We start from the raw sequence: 14,254 nt of genomic DNA, 5'->3' as shown, positions 1-14,254 counted from the left end.
CACACCACTGAGACCACAACATTCAAAGGTTCCCAAGATTACCACAAATCATTCCAAAAAAGAATCTATAAAACTTAAAATACACATTTTTGGGAAATGTGTATTTGTTTACTAGGTCTTAGGAAAGGTGAAGAGAGATGGGGAGAATAATGAAATTCCACCATCCGTGACATACAGATGGCCGGAGGGAGCATTCACGATGCAGAGGGGTGAGGAAGAAGAAAGCTTGGGTGGGCGGGCGTGCAGCTGGAATGCAGTCTATGTTAACCCAGTAGGTTTTCCATAAAGGATGTGCCTTGGTCAGTGAGGAACCAATAGCATGCTACACAGGGTGAAGTGCTACGTAAGAAGAGTCTTTCGGTACTGTCAGTGGGGTTATGAGTCAAAGCAGAAAAATGAAGGGCTGCCAAACTGCGCAAAAGGTGGGGAGAAGGGGCTGAAAATGCTGAACTGAAGGAAAGAAAAGACTGTTAATTCAAAAAAATTAAAAAAAACTAACCAGATGTTGGACCGCCAAATATTTTGTAATCTGGTGTAGTTGAAGTAGGCAAAATTTCTAAAAGAATTAAAGGAACAAGTAATCAGTGAAAAGTAACCAAAAGAAAGCAAAAATTCACGAATTCCAATTAACTAAAAAAGTCGGAAAAAAAACAACCAACCAGAAAGACTATAAATTAAAAGATTAGCCTACTGGTTAGACTACCTCTCTCTAGATATCCTATCAAATTATAAATGGTGAAGAAAAAGACAAAGTAAGACTCTTTTCTAACGTATCCCCACGAACCAACAGCTCAGCTTTTGCGAAGTTTAAGTTCAATGCTAGGTGGTATGTGTCCCAAAGTCATTAAAAAGACTGGTTGTAAAATAATGTCCACGTGCAAATGTTGTCAAAAGGAAGCTCCAGGAGGGAATGGAAGATTCTGTCTTACCATGGCAGTCCCCTAGATGGGCTGTGTGGCCGTATTCTGTGTCTTGTTCATATCCTCCAGCACTGTGGTTATGGAAAGCAAAGAAGTCTTCAGTTAACAACCTTCATAGGAACACGAGTGACAGCCAGAGCAGAACCAAGAACACAGACTGATTAGTAAAAATGGGCAGAGAGAAAAAAAAAAAAAACACCAAGGTTTCAACTTAACTTGCTATAATATCTATTTCCTTTAAACATTGTCAACGACCATGTTTAAAAGAGTAGAAGATAATTATTTTTTTCTCTCCATCCATTCCCTTAAGTGTGATTATATCCACCATCTCCCTTCTCACAGCTCCAGGTTTTCTTTTTACTTTTTCTCCCATACAAAAAATAAAATAAAAAAGAAAGGAAAGCAAAGTAATGTACGTGGAAGTTCTGTACAGTTTCTAGCTTTAGAGAGCCTTGGGAAGACGGTGTATCCTGGCTCACATGACAGTATACTTACAGCATCCCTGGGGTCACTCGACCACAGGCTCCCTGGCTTAACCAGCCACAATACGGGTCACGAGAGGCAATACAAGACCTGTGTTAAACCAAACAGAATGCGTCTTGGATTTCCTCATTATCAAAGGATTTTTCTTTTTTCTGCAACACCCAGAAGAAGTAAAGAAACATGATCTTACTTTTTACAGGATCCGTAACGCTCACAGCGGCTGAGGGGAATGCGGATAACGCAGCTAGAGAACGCCACGTATAAAGCGTGGTGATCTTTATCCAACTGCAACGCGATGACCTTTTTGTCTTCCTCGTTCTCGGCGTTGCACCTATTTTGTGGAGTACATTTTGGAGCCATATGTTTAGTCAGTCAAGTGTGGTTTGGTTTAGCAATGACTGAGAGCTGGGGAAATCTTAAGGAACGGTCTCAGTAACAAACCAGGCAAGTACACAGTTAGGGAAATAATTGTGAGATTCACCTTCTACTTCTCTGCACGATTGGCTAACTTTCAGGCTGGACAAAGGGCTTCGTAAGATTGTTTTTCTGGTAAGAGGCGCAAAGGGAATTGCATTTTGAAGGCCATGAAAAGTGTATTGTGTTAATGTATTTACTCTTTCTGTGATAGACTTTTCTGGATCTTTCCTTAGCTCCATTTCTCTCACCTATTTCTTGTTTGTTTTAATGACCCAAATAATCTCTTATGTATCAATGGTTGGAAGAAAATGCTTACCTAGAATCATATTCTATGTGTGTGTGTGTGTGTGTGTACTTACAACTGTTGCCATGTGGCATCATGACATATATCTGCAATGTACAAGGGGTGCTACTAAAACACCCTCATTTTCCATGGGTGAAAAACAAGGGCGGAATTGTTTTCAAACTCATCAACTGTTCACCTCCTTGCCCTAGTGGGCTCATGAATTATAAAACAAAACAAAAGCAAAAAAAAACCGGGTTGATTTTTTTTTCGTTGGGGAAAAAAAAAAAAACCCCACTAATTTGCCAAACCACTACTAATTTAGATGGCTAAAAAGAAACGGGTAGCTGAAACACACCTCAGAAATTTTTGGGCAGTGCTGAAGAGCCTTCTGGTAAAATATACCTACTTTGCATGGTTGTAAGCTTCAATCTCTTCCAGTAATACGCTGTCATTCAAAGAGAGTGGACTGGTCTTTGCCAAAACTTTAAGTACCACGCCAGCTTCAGAGCCAACAAAGATGACTGTGTAGTTCTGGTAGGGGCCCGCGGAACGGTCCACGGCGATGGCCGTCAGCCTGTACCTGCAGGAGGAGGTGGTGTATGTCAGAGGCAGGCTGACCAGAAGAGAACAGGCTGGGCAAGAGTGGGCCGCTGTCCCCTACAACCTCACCTGACCCGAGTCTTTGTGAACCAGGGCTCATCAGCAATGGGTGGAACGGCAGAGTCCATCAGGGGGTGGGATTTGATGAACGACAGGGTTTCATCGGGGAAATCGATGGAGGTTTTATAACCTTCAGCAAGGTCATGTTTTGCACAGCAGCCAGGCCTGAAAGGAAAATAGTATTGTTTTATCCCCCTACTCTCCCGCCCCACACTGCGTCTAAGGAGTAAGTGTAAAGTCTGAAAGAAGAGGTCAGGGCAGAAAGAAGAAAGTGAGCAAACCCTGAGAAGCGATGCTGTTTCCCCGAATTCAGTGGATTCTCCGCACTCCCGCTCACAGCTCCCAAGGTGCTGTTTATTAACTTGGTCTGAGCTGCTGCAGAGGGCCCCCTTTGGGGTGCGGGAGGTTGGCTCAGCTGCTTTCAAGACTAAACCTGCTTTGACCTTTTTCTTTACCTTGGCTTTGGTACTTTGTCTTCAGGCACTGCCGTCCAAACGGAGTCTGGAGTTTTCTGTTCTTTAAATCGTCCTTTGAATACCTTTTCAATGTCATTCATGCTAAACGCACAGACTGCAGAACCAGGGATGCTGGAAAAAGGGAAAACCATCAAGAAGAGGCTGGTGGCAAGGGGCCGCCTCTTAGTTTTGACACGCACGTGCAGAATATCTTCCAAAGTGCCGGAGATCTGCCCTCACCTGTTGAGCTGGGTGGTAAACACCCCGACCACAGTGGGGATGCCATTGATTTGTATGATGTCTGTAATGGACTGCAGAACATCAAAGTAGAAAAATGAATCTCCAGGGACAGAACAGTTAAGCCGAGCCTTCAGAAACGAAGTCCAGTGTTTCTCCAGGACTCGCTGGGAGCCACCCATGTCGTTTTTACAGATTCGGGCCACACGGGAATATACAGCCTGCCCAGGGGACAAAAGCAGAGCAACAGGGCTATGAGCCAGGATGAGGGATGGAAACAAAAGGCTGCTATTTAAGGGATGGACAAAAAAAAAACTGCTAAAGATACATCTGGTTCCAAAGAATCTAGTAGCGGCCTTCTCTCTAGGGGTCTGGCCAGTAAGAATGTAAACTAGATTCACCTGTGAGAAAAGAAGGCCGTTGTCCCATTTTGCCAAACATGCTTCCCAAGAAATTAGCCATCTATCTGTCTTCCTGAATGAAAACCACTCCTGCACTTTGCCTCCAACTTCGCTTCTTGGGTTGTTAATGAAATATGCAAAGAAAGGGTTGCAATACTTTCGAATCACATGGGCTTTCACTGAAATGCTCAAAACTGAACGGGGCCCCCACTTTCTATTCTGCCTTTTGACACTGAGAAAGAATAGACCATCCATGGATTTCTAAAGAGTAAAAGCACCCGCAGCTCAAGGGTACCTGTAGAACACTTTCTGTGGTGGCAGGCAAAAAAAAAAAAAAAAAGAAAAAAAAAGGAAACCTTCTTAAGGTCTGAGGCTGCTGTTCCCACTCTGGCCATTGTTTTCTAGCAATTACTCTCCTGATAGCCACCCAACCTCTCTGCACTTGGCCCTCCATTGAATGGAGAGGCGGAAGACGGGCCCCAGAGAGCATCCTCAGCTCTCCCAAAGTGGTCTCAGTGCCACGCAGTACAGGTCCGTAACACGAGTGAAACGCATACTTGCCTTGCCTAAATTATTATGCTCCACTGCAATTTCTCGAAAGAAGAAATAGACATAGTTCCCGTATTCTATGGCATGAAGAAAGTGTGGCTCTGAAAGAAAAATTGAAAACAAACTGGTTCCTAAAGAATAATTCAATTAGCACCAGATCCCGACTGCTGGGTATGACTGACAGATGCAGTAGGTTACATTCAAGGACTCCGGATAGGCCACTGGGTTTGAGGAGTCCCCCAGTATGGGTGTGCAAGCTTGAGGGAGCCCGCGTCTTTAAAGTCAGCTAATGGACTGTAAAAAGGCCTCCAGGGAACTGAACTACAGCAAAGGTCTTTGTTTAAACAGATTTATTCATTAACCTATTTAACTAGGGAAGAAAATCTCTTATACTGAGAATAAAAAAATCTTGATTTCTAGACTCTGAGGAACAAAATAACTCAGTAGATATGGCCTAATCGATTCTCACTGTTAACTTTCCATAACAGGTACACGAAGAATGGGGAAGTAGTATTCCCTGCACTGAGAGTTAGACAGGTGGGTGCACACAGAGACCAGATCTCTCTCTCTCTCTCTTTTTGGTTCTGTGCACTCAGGATATACATCTTACGCAACATACAGCACTTACTTTTCTGACATGACTGCTAGTCTTCTCATTCCCCATTTATGGTTCTGTTCAAAACCTGAGTAGTATGTACGTGTTCTAAATAAACAGCGTAAATTCATGCACTGAACCTCCCGATGGCTGTAACTGCTATTTCCACCCGGCCCCTCCCACTGTCCTGGTGACTCCCATATCACTGTTCTTCAAAGGTACCTTTTATCCATTTGGAATCATATTTTATTGTGCGAAGTGCAGATCCATCACCCATGCTTCGATAAATAACAGCATCACTGGCCAAGAAGTCAGCCACCGTGGCAGAATACAGCTTCCCATCTGAAACCACAGTTATAATTTTGGTAAAACAACCAGAATGATCCTGCAGTGCGCAAGCTTCTGCGGTGTGCTAAGCCCTCAGGTGTGGTTTCACCTGTGTTACTGTTAGTTACACAAGTAAACCTCCACCAGGTGCTTGCAATCAACCTGTGACAGGGTGGCCCAGGGCATCACCCAATCTCACAAATAAGGAATCTGAACATTGGAACGTTAAGTGACTTATTAAGGGTCACTGGCTTAGTTAACAACAGGGCCAGGCAACAGAATACTTATCATATGCACTGAAAGAGACTGGTTTTTAATTCCCCCTCTTTGGAAAATTTGTTCATAGATTTTAGCCTTTGAAACCCTTGTATCAGGGTGGTATTCCAGTTCTAAGCTTTCTTCTTCCTTTAAATCCCTTTTGCACCTTCAATGTCATCAATCATCTGCATTCATTACCCTGAAGATCTTACCAGCAAAGAGGGCCACATTGGTTTGTCTGGCATCAAATGGGCATCTTGCCAGGCCACTAATTTCTTCCCCGTCATATTCTAAAGTATTCAACTACAAAAGAAAAATAAACGGCTGACGTCATAACTGTTCAATGCACCTGGTGGAAGGCGATGCTGCTTTATTGGTTTTGAAATAAAGAAAAATTATCTTTATTCTTTCGGAGTATTAGAGGTAAAATAAATTACTAGACAAGAGAAAGGATCCAGCTCTTAATGACATACCAGTGAGGGAAGAAAAGGAGATCCCCAAAAGTACATATGTAAAATGCACTTACCTTATAGTATCTACACATGGGATTGAATGCATTGGTACCACAGACAAAAACCATCTCATCATTTCTTGGAACAAATACTTTGATAAAGTTGTGGCATTCATCCTAAAGAAAGTAATGATTCAATTACAATCAGACATTCCACTTGCTGACATTGTGGTATCAAGCCCACCACAAAGAATGAATCTAGCAGGACTTGTCTGTTCTACTCACTTTATGCTTGCCTTTCATAGCACAGTTTTCTCGATCCTGCTGTCTCGATCGCCACGTCAGCTTCTGTATCAATCAAGCACAATCAGATTTTTTTTTACTGGGAAATATTTTTGGAAGAGAGAAAGACATTCTTTGCGGGAATGCAAACACATGGGTTAACTACAGTTGCTCACCTTGCTTGGTATGACTTCTGTTTTGGGGATTTCATTTAAGTTTACCGTATAAACTTGATCTCTGTTGGAAGTAAGGCAACCAGTCATATCATGTGAATACATAAAAATGTTAAGATACTTCTTATTTTATTTTTTACGGATCTGCCTTTATTGTGTTTTGGAGATCATCTGGATTTTCTCTGTCTCAAACAAAGCCAACAAAGAATACTTTTTCATTAGTAAGATACTTTTATATAGCACTGTAGTCAGGAGAGTAAGCTATTCTCTGCAGGCATGGGTCAAACTGCTCCACGGTATTAGCATAGACATATTTCTAATATTTGCTTGAATAATTCTAAGTTAAAAAAGAATAAAAAAAAAAAAAGGTCTTTTTCCTTTCCCCTGCTGCTTTAGGGAAAAAAGAATGGTGTATGATTTTTTTTTTTGATGGCAGTAATAAAACAGCACTGCTGAAGGCTTTAACTCTGTATTTTGTTTCTAGTACACAAGACTGACTCTTCTCAGTGGATATTTCTGGCTACTTGCAATTTTTGATCACAATCACATATTAGTTTTCCATGAACTAGACACATTAATGCAAGCACCACAAGAGAAAAGAATTTTAATCTAATAAACCAACGAGAGGAAAATTACCTGCCAGCAATATAAAGTGTGTCTCGAATTTTCAACATCAGCTGAAAGTCCAGCCTGTGCTGAGATTCATTGCCTGAAGGGCGTCCTCTAAAAACCGGATATTGCCTTGAATCTGCAAGTAAAAATGGGCTAAACCATCACTCAGGATTATGGCGCTGAAGAATCAATATACAGCATTGATTAGCTGTATATACTAGTTGTAGAAGGGTTTTAACTAAATTCTTCTCGTACGGTCTTGAATATAAATGAATAAAAGACAACGAATGCCCACAAATGGTCTTTTTCTTTTAACTGAAAATATATAACCTCTATGTGGGCTGCTATGAAAAAGCACCCAGTAAAATTGTCCCATTGCCTCTGAACACTAAGAGACGATTACAGATAAATTAATATGCAGAACATTTTGAAGGCATCAAAATCTCTCTTTCCTTCTTTCTGAAAGTGAATATGCTTAGCAAATGAAAACACAAAAAGCTTCCTTCTCAGAAAAGGCCAGTGTTCTTGAGATGACTTACAGTGATAGTCGACAGTGTTAAGGGGTTCATCATCTTCGGGAAAGCTGACTGCCCTCAACCGGGAGACCATCAGGAGCAACGTGTAGGCACAGAACAGGGAGACCCTCATGGTGGGCTGAGAGGAGGTCAGAGCAGCTCCTCCTCAGAAATCCCCCGGAGCTACCTAGAAAACAGAAGCAGTTTGCAGAGATCTCTATGCTGTGATAAAAGTGTTTTCTCCTTTGTAATCAGCTCAATTTTCACCATTTGGCTCCCTCCAAAGCCCCCTCCCATTGGGAACGCTGGTGGTGGTGGATCAGGTATCTCTGAAAACACAGGCAAAAAGATGGCAGCCTGCCAGGCCTGATTAAAGCATCTGGTGAGCAGATTGACATTGTAGGCACATTTGCAAGAATTTCTGAGGTAACTTTATGTCATCACAGCAGAATCACCAGAACCAGGAACACAAATGCTGGCTGCTGACTTGGCAAGAAGATGGACAAAGTTGGGAGTAGAATTTTAATGAAACTCTAATCTGCAGCCCTTCCCCCAGTCCTGAAATACGTCTAATACAGCTTGTCTCTTCCCCCAACAAAATGCTCAATCTGCCCCCCAAATAGGCAGAGAGGAGGTGATCCTGTCACCCCCTCCCCAGCTCTTTGTTTATGGTGTTGTCAAATTCCCAGCATTGCCCAAGCTTTAGCCCTGAATTCTTAAGTCGAGTAGGTCTGTAAGCTTAGTAAGACCAACATGGAAACAGTGACATGAATGACCTTGAATGGAGTGAAAAGTAGGGTGACCAGATGTCCCGCTTTTGAACAATTTGTCCTGCATCTGGCAGTGTTTTAAAAAAGTCCTGACTTTTGGAAAGAATGCACGAACGGGAGGGAGAACAGGAAGGGAATATACGGTTTTCGGCTGCCATGTGGCTATTTCGCCAGAATATGAGTTTTATATTATTTTTGTTAATTTTATATTAAACTGTAATAATAACAAATAATTGTTGAGAAGTGATTATGGAGAACGGCTTATCAAAGTTTGCATTGTTGTCAGGCCCTGCCCCGCCCCCCCCCCATGTTGTCCCGCTTTACAAATGTCAAAATCTGGTCACCCTAGTGAAAAGGCATTAAAATAAGCAAAATGATTTCATGATAACCAATCAAACAAAGCCAGGCAAGGATGACTCAGCATAGCTGACACCAGGTCACTGACGAAGTCTCTATTTTACATAAAACCATTTGGACACAAACTAATACTCTAAGTATGACTGTCCTCTTAGCTTTATTGAACTGTAGAGCTGCAGGGGACTTTAGGGACCACTGAGTCCAACCCCCTCATTTTTCAGATGAGAAAACCCGGGGCTAGGAAAATTAAGGGACTCACTGAATTTCACAGCGCTAATTAAGGCAAGATTGGAGTCTGGACTCACATGAACTGAGTTCTTCTCTAGGTTCTTCTCACCAACTTACATATAGAAAATAAATGACTGGGTTTTTCCTTTCAAAAATTCAGCATTACAAAAATAATTTGGGGGATGGAATAAATATATTCATCTGCTTTATTGAAGTGATGTTTCACAGGTGTTAAATTTCATTAAATTGTACATTAAACAGTGCCATTTATTATATATCCATACCTCCATAAAGTTGTCAAAACATAGCATTAACTGTACAGAAAAACAGTAAAAATTTAGAAAGATCTTTAAATGTTATTAACTTATTAAAAAGATAAATTAGGGCCCCCTTTAGGCAAATGGGACAGCTATTTTTGTGAGGCAGTAAGTGGTCCGCTTTGCCTTCCTGAACCAAAACTGTCACTTTCAGCTACTATACTGAAAAACATTTAGTTTTATCTTCAGTGTCATGTACCTGAGAACTTTAGGGGAGATGGGCAGAATTACTTCAAACTCTAGAAGAGTCTAACCGCTCACCCAGGTGCTGACTGTGCCTCTTTTGTAGACTTAATGCCAAACACACAGATGTACATACATGCATGCCATGCAGGGCTCCCAATATGCCTCTAACTAGAGAAGAACCCAAGTATATGTCAGATTTGAATCCTAGTTTGCAAGGAGAGAACACTGAGCAATAAATTTTTTCTTAGGAGTGATAATCCAGCAGTAAGGGAACACATTTAAAATGCCTTCTAAAAATCATGGTGGCACCATTTGGTACTCAAGTTGAAGGAGTGTGGACTTTGGGGTCAGTCTGACTTCGTGGTAGAGGAAACTCTACCACTCACTACCTACTTCACCTGGGAAAGCTTCTTCAGTCTCTCTGAGCCTTAATTCCTTTATCTGTAAAACAGAATAGCACCATCTCTATGGGGTAAAAAGGAACCACATACCTGGCACATAGCAAATTCTGAGGAAAGATAATTCCTCTTACCTATTTCCTATTGGAGAATCCTCAGTATGGCCAGACTGACTTTATGAGTCTGAAGAGGGCCTCAGGAGAAGATGTCCTAAAATATTACGGCTATTTGGCCAATTTCTCCCCCTAAATGAATAAAATACTAAAAGGCTACTTTTACAATGAATTTTGTAAGTGGTACCTACTGATCAAACCTGCACAATAAAGTAAGAAAAGATTCATCAACAATTCTACCATTCTAACCTAGCAACAATGCCGATTGTGCCACCTGCACCTGTTTTCAACTATCCTAATAAGAGGGTCTCTTTCTGTCTGTCACTTCTTCTGAAGCAATGGCTTCTCATTTTGCTTTTCCACAAAGACACTAGAAGGTTGAAGTAATATAAAAGTATAAAATGTTGCCCTAAGCACTAGCTTCTGCTGTGACACCATCCCACACATCATTCTCTAGATTAGTGGTTCTCAACCTCCCTCATGCTGTGGCCCTTTAATACAGTTCCTGTGGGTCATGATCCACAGGCTGAGAACCACTGCTCTAGATAGAAAGTCACTGGATCTTTCTGTTGGATATCAGGAAAAAGAATCAGAAAGACCAATCAATCCAAAAGAAATGTAGAAGTACTATCTGCATAAAAACAAAAATGTAGTTCTCCAGCATGACAGGTAAGTGGCTCACATCAGGTAGGCAGAGGCTCCGTGTCCCAGACAGCTGGGCAGGGAGGAGGTCTCACCAGGAATAGTGTGATCCCAGCATTAAGGCTGAGGATGGAGTCACTGCTGACTCACGAGCAAGTTCCAAGCTGCCGGCTGAGCTATCATTTCCTATAACTCATTCATCTGACACTGCAGAAAGCAATTTCTCCCCACATCCCGCCTCCCGCCAATCTAATCCTCCAAAAATAAAGCCCTGCCACTAACTGCTTCCTGTCTCTGCATAAAGCTTTATTTTTTTAAAATTACTTTCAGATTTGCCATAGAAGTTATAAATGGAAGTATTTAATGTCATACATATATCAAAGTAAAGCTGGATGGAGGAAGGAGGAATCTGTAAATACCTGAGAGAAATATACCAGAAAGGAAATGTATTTGCATGTAAACCCGTAAGAATATTTAGCTTTCACTTTATTTAAGAATGTATTTCAGGATTCTCGAACTTGCGATAGTGATTTTATGTTGCATGAGGGTTAGCCAAGAGGCAGGACAAAATTTCTAGAAAAGAACATGGACCTTGGGGTTAGAAAAATCTGAATCCAAATTTGCTTATGTCATTACTTCCTGGCTCTGGGACCCTATTTAAGTTGGCTTCATCTCTTTAAGCCTTGGTTTAATCAAGTGTAAGGTGGGAATAATTATCTTTACTCCCTTTTAGGCTCTTCTTAGACTGAAATAATATCATTTGCATAAAGCATAAAACTGATAGTAAATCTTTAGTAAATTTTAGTGACTATCATCATGACTACTATAATTATCTTTTCTTGGGTAAAAAGGCCAGAAAAAAAAAGAGAGAGAGAGAGAGAGAGAGAGAAATGTTTCTTCATTCATCTTGTACAACTATTTGCAGAACTGTTAAGGAATGCCATCATAACAATGATAGGAATAGCCCTAGAGGGTAAGGTGCAGTTTCATAGATGAAGATGCCTCCAAAGAGGAGGAAGGAACCTTCCTCCAATGGAAGCTTACAATAAAGAACATAACTACATGAGGTTATTCCCTTCAGTCAGACAGAAAGCACAGATACTTGGGTAATTATTCTGTCACTTTTTGGTATTTTATATGGTGTTCTCCCAGATATTCCTGGTGTTAAATCTTACATATAATGAGTAAAGCTCTTAAAAGGAGTTCAGAGTCACCAAGACAACCCAGCCCTTGAGCAGCAGGATCCCTGAGAGAAGGAAGGTGCAAAGAACTGAGCTCCACACTCAGCACTTATTTCAATTTACCTTATGGGACTTGCTACTCTGTAAGCTCTATAAAAAAATGAATGGAGCTATAAAGAGGAGTTAAATTTTTGACAGTCTCAAATTTAGAACACACCAAGAAGTACTAGTAAGTAATCAAAGGCTCTCATTCGAACTTCTGTAACCTACACCCTAGGAGAAGGGAAAAACATGAAGCGAACCAAACTTTAAAAATTCCAGCCTGATCTCCAGGAAGCTTAGTACGAGAGAGAATCTTACTCTAGCCACTTGCTAGAAAAGATAAAATGGAACCTCTCCAGAAAAAGATATCATCCAGAGATTGTAGTTTTATTACATGCAATGACCAACATTCAAGCAACAATTATCAGACATTCCAAGAACTACCACTAAGAGAGAGAGAGAGCATAAGCCCAATAGAACAAGACCCATAAGTAACCCAGATAAAAAAATTCTACAATTGAAAAGCAAAGGAACTAAAATTTCTTAGATATGTTTATCAACATTTAAGATTCTTAGATATATTTATCAACACATTTTTCAGAACTGAAGAAAGAGAGAACAGAGAGATAGGTTAATGGAAGTTATCAGACAGAAATATGGAAAGCAAAAAGACCGAAAAAAAGATAAGACAGTACGAGATACAGAAGCTTGTTAAAAGATCTAACGTAGGAGTCCCTGAGAGTGAAGAGAGAGAAATGTGCAGAAGCAACACTCAACGAAGTGATGGCTGCCTTCTTTTTCAAAAGCAACAAAAAAATCCTAAGCCACACATTCATGAAAATGTGAGAACTTTTAATTACAAAGAAAATCATATGTAAGACTTAAATCACATGTAAGACTTTAGTAGCCTCACCCCAGTTTAACATTCTCGTTGAACTGCTTAAAGCAAAGACAAATTTTTTAAATGGTATAAGCTAAAAGATATAATACCTTCAATGAAGCAAGGCTAATATTGACTTGTGACTTATCAGTAGAAACAATGGAAGTCATTAGACATTTTAAAGTGCTAAAAGAAAAATAAATTTCCAGCTAAGAGTTCTATGACTAGTAAAAATATTCTTTAAAAGTAAAGGCAAAATAAAGATGTATAAGACAAATAAAAACTCAGAAGATTATCTGTTAGCAGACCCAAACTAAAAGTTATTCGTTAGGGAGAAGAATTTACAGGGGAGGTTAATGAAAGTTTTTGTTTATTGTTATGAAATTGTGGCCAAATTTGAAATTAATGACTCCTAGATTAAAAAATATGTATATAGTTTCTGTCCCTCTGACAGCTATATTAAATCAAAGGAAATGAGAATGTAGAAATGGGGAAGACCTACTTTTTTCTTAGCTCAAAGAACCCAGAGAGATACCATGTTGATTTGAAAGCTCTCCCCCTGGCCCTCTTTGGAGATGCCATTTATCAAGAAAGATCTGTGCGGACTCTCATACTCCAGCTACCTCAGGATCTAAGAGAAGAGTCGTTTCTTCTAGCTTCCCAATGACTCTTCCAGATTTGAACCTCTATGGAAAGTCCTTTCTTGAGGTTTTGTCCTTTCTCTCTTTTACCCAATACTTCCCAGTCATTTTCTCTAGCCTTTCAGACTTTAGTAGCCTCACCCCAGGGTTCCATACTGGGACTTCACCTCAAATATCATCAAGTCAATCACCATGTGCTCTCATCCTCATCTCTTGTCCTTTAAGGTTGGAGTTCTGACCACTTTCACCCTGACTTCTCTTTCTACTCATCAGGGCCTTCAGTTCACTACTGCTCTTATTTCTTCTCATCAGCCTTATCTGTTGCCAACATACCTCCTTATCCATCTAGATGGTCAGTCATTTCCATAATACTTCTGCCTAAGCTCCTGACTCTCTCGTCCATCCTCCATGTCCTTGTCAGACTGTCTTGCAAAGTCTTGTTTTGGGTAATCGCAGCCATTCACCTTCTGCACCTGCCCTAGAGCAGGTGGAGCACTAGTGATAACAAGCGCATCCTTAAGTAATTTGGTTGTGACAGAACAGAATTCTTGTTCTTCCACTACAAATAGCACTGTAAAACTCCAGAGATCTTATGCTTCTCTAGTCATATCGCCTGTTCCCCAAATGAATAAGCCTAAAATTTTTTCACTTCACTCAAGGCCTTGATCTGCTTTCTCTCCACAGTCTGCTCCCCTCCTTTCCCCTGCCTCATAGCTACCTCACATGAAAAATAGAAGCAGGGTGGCGCCTGTGGCTAAGTCGGTAGGGTGCCGGCCCCATATACTGAGGGTAGCAGGTTCAAACCTGGCCCCAGCCAAACTGCAACAAAAAAATAGCTGGGTATTGTGGTGGTGCCTGTAGTCCCAGCTACTCGGGAG

General features: G+C 40.9%; 1 protein-coding gene across 5 annotated transcripts in view; it reads right to left on the bottom strand.

Annotated features, from left to right (window-relative positions):
• SEMA6D (semaphorin 6D) overlaps positions 1 to 14,254 on the bottom strand; it is a 55,690-nt gene that overhangs the window by 6,597 nt on the left and 34,839 nt on the right. For 3 of the 5 annotated variants that reach the window (XM_023510122.1, XM_023510121.1, XM_023510123.1), the window contains exons 2-17: positions 7,646 to 7,808; positions 7,131 to 7,242; positions 6,498 to 6,558; positions 6,325 to 6,387; positions 6,115 to 6,216; positions 5,801 to 5,891; positions 5,226 to 5,345; positions 4,421 to 4,509; positions 3,462 to 3,679; positions 3,222 to 3,353; positions 2,776 to 2,931; positions 2,513 to 2,686; positions 1,594 to 1,734; positions 1,416 to 1,493; positions 930 to 1,030; positions 500 to 556 (exon numbers count right to left, since the gene is read on the bottom strand). In XM_023510122.1, coding sequence (XP_023365890.1) covers positions 500 to 556; positions 930 to 1,030; positions 1,416 to 1,493; positions 1,594 to 1,734; positions 2,513 to 2,686; positions 2,776 to 2,931; positions 3,222 to 3,353; positions 3,462 to 3,679; positions 4,421 to 4,509; positions 5,226 to 5,345; positions 5,801 to 5,891; positions 6,115 to 6,216; positions 6,325 to 6,387; positions 6,498 to 6,558; positions 7,131 to 7,242; positions 7,646 to 7,754 — 1,804 coding nt within the window. In that variant the 5' untranslated portion in view covers positions 7,755 to 7,808. Of the gene's footprint in view, positions 1 to 499; positions 557 to 929; positions 1,031 to 1,415; positions 1,494 to 1,593; positions 1,735 to 2,512; positions 2,687 to 2,775; positions 2,932 to 3,221; positions 3,354 to 3,461; positions 3,680 to 4,420; positions 4,510 to 5,225; positions 5,346 to 5,800; positions 5,892 to 6,114; positions 6,217 to 6,324; positions 6,388 to 6,497; positions 6,559 to 7,130; positions 7,260 to 7,645; positions 7,809 to 14,254 lie in introns of those variants that run through there. The other 2 variants (XM_003784326.2, XM_023510124.1) reach the window with 2 other exon arrangements.

The sequence above is a fragment of the Otolemur garnettii genome, unplaced genomic scaffold (genome assembly GCF_000181295.1).
Source record: "Otolemur garnettii isolate 467f Iridium unplaced genomic scaffold, OtoGar3 scaffold00011, whole genome shotgun sequence".
NCBI classification, from domain to species: domain Eukaryota; kingdom Metazoa; phylum Chordata; class Mammalia; order Primates; family Galagidae; genus Otolemur; species Otolemur garnettii.
This window is presented reverse-complemented; position numbering and strand designations above follow the sequence as displayed.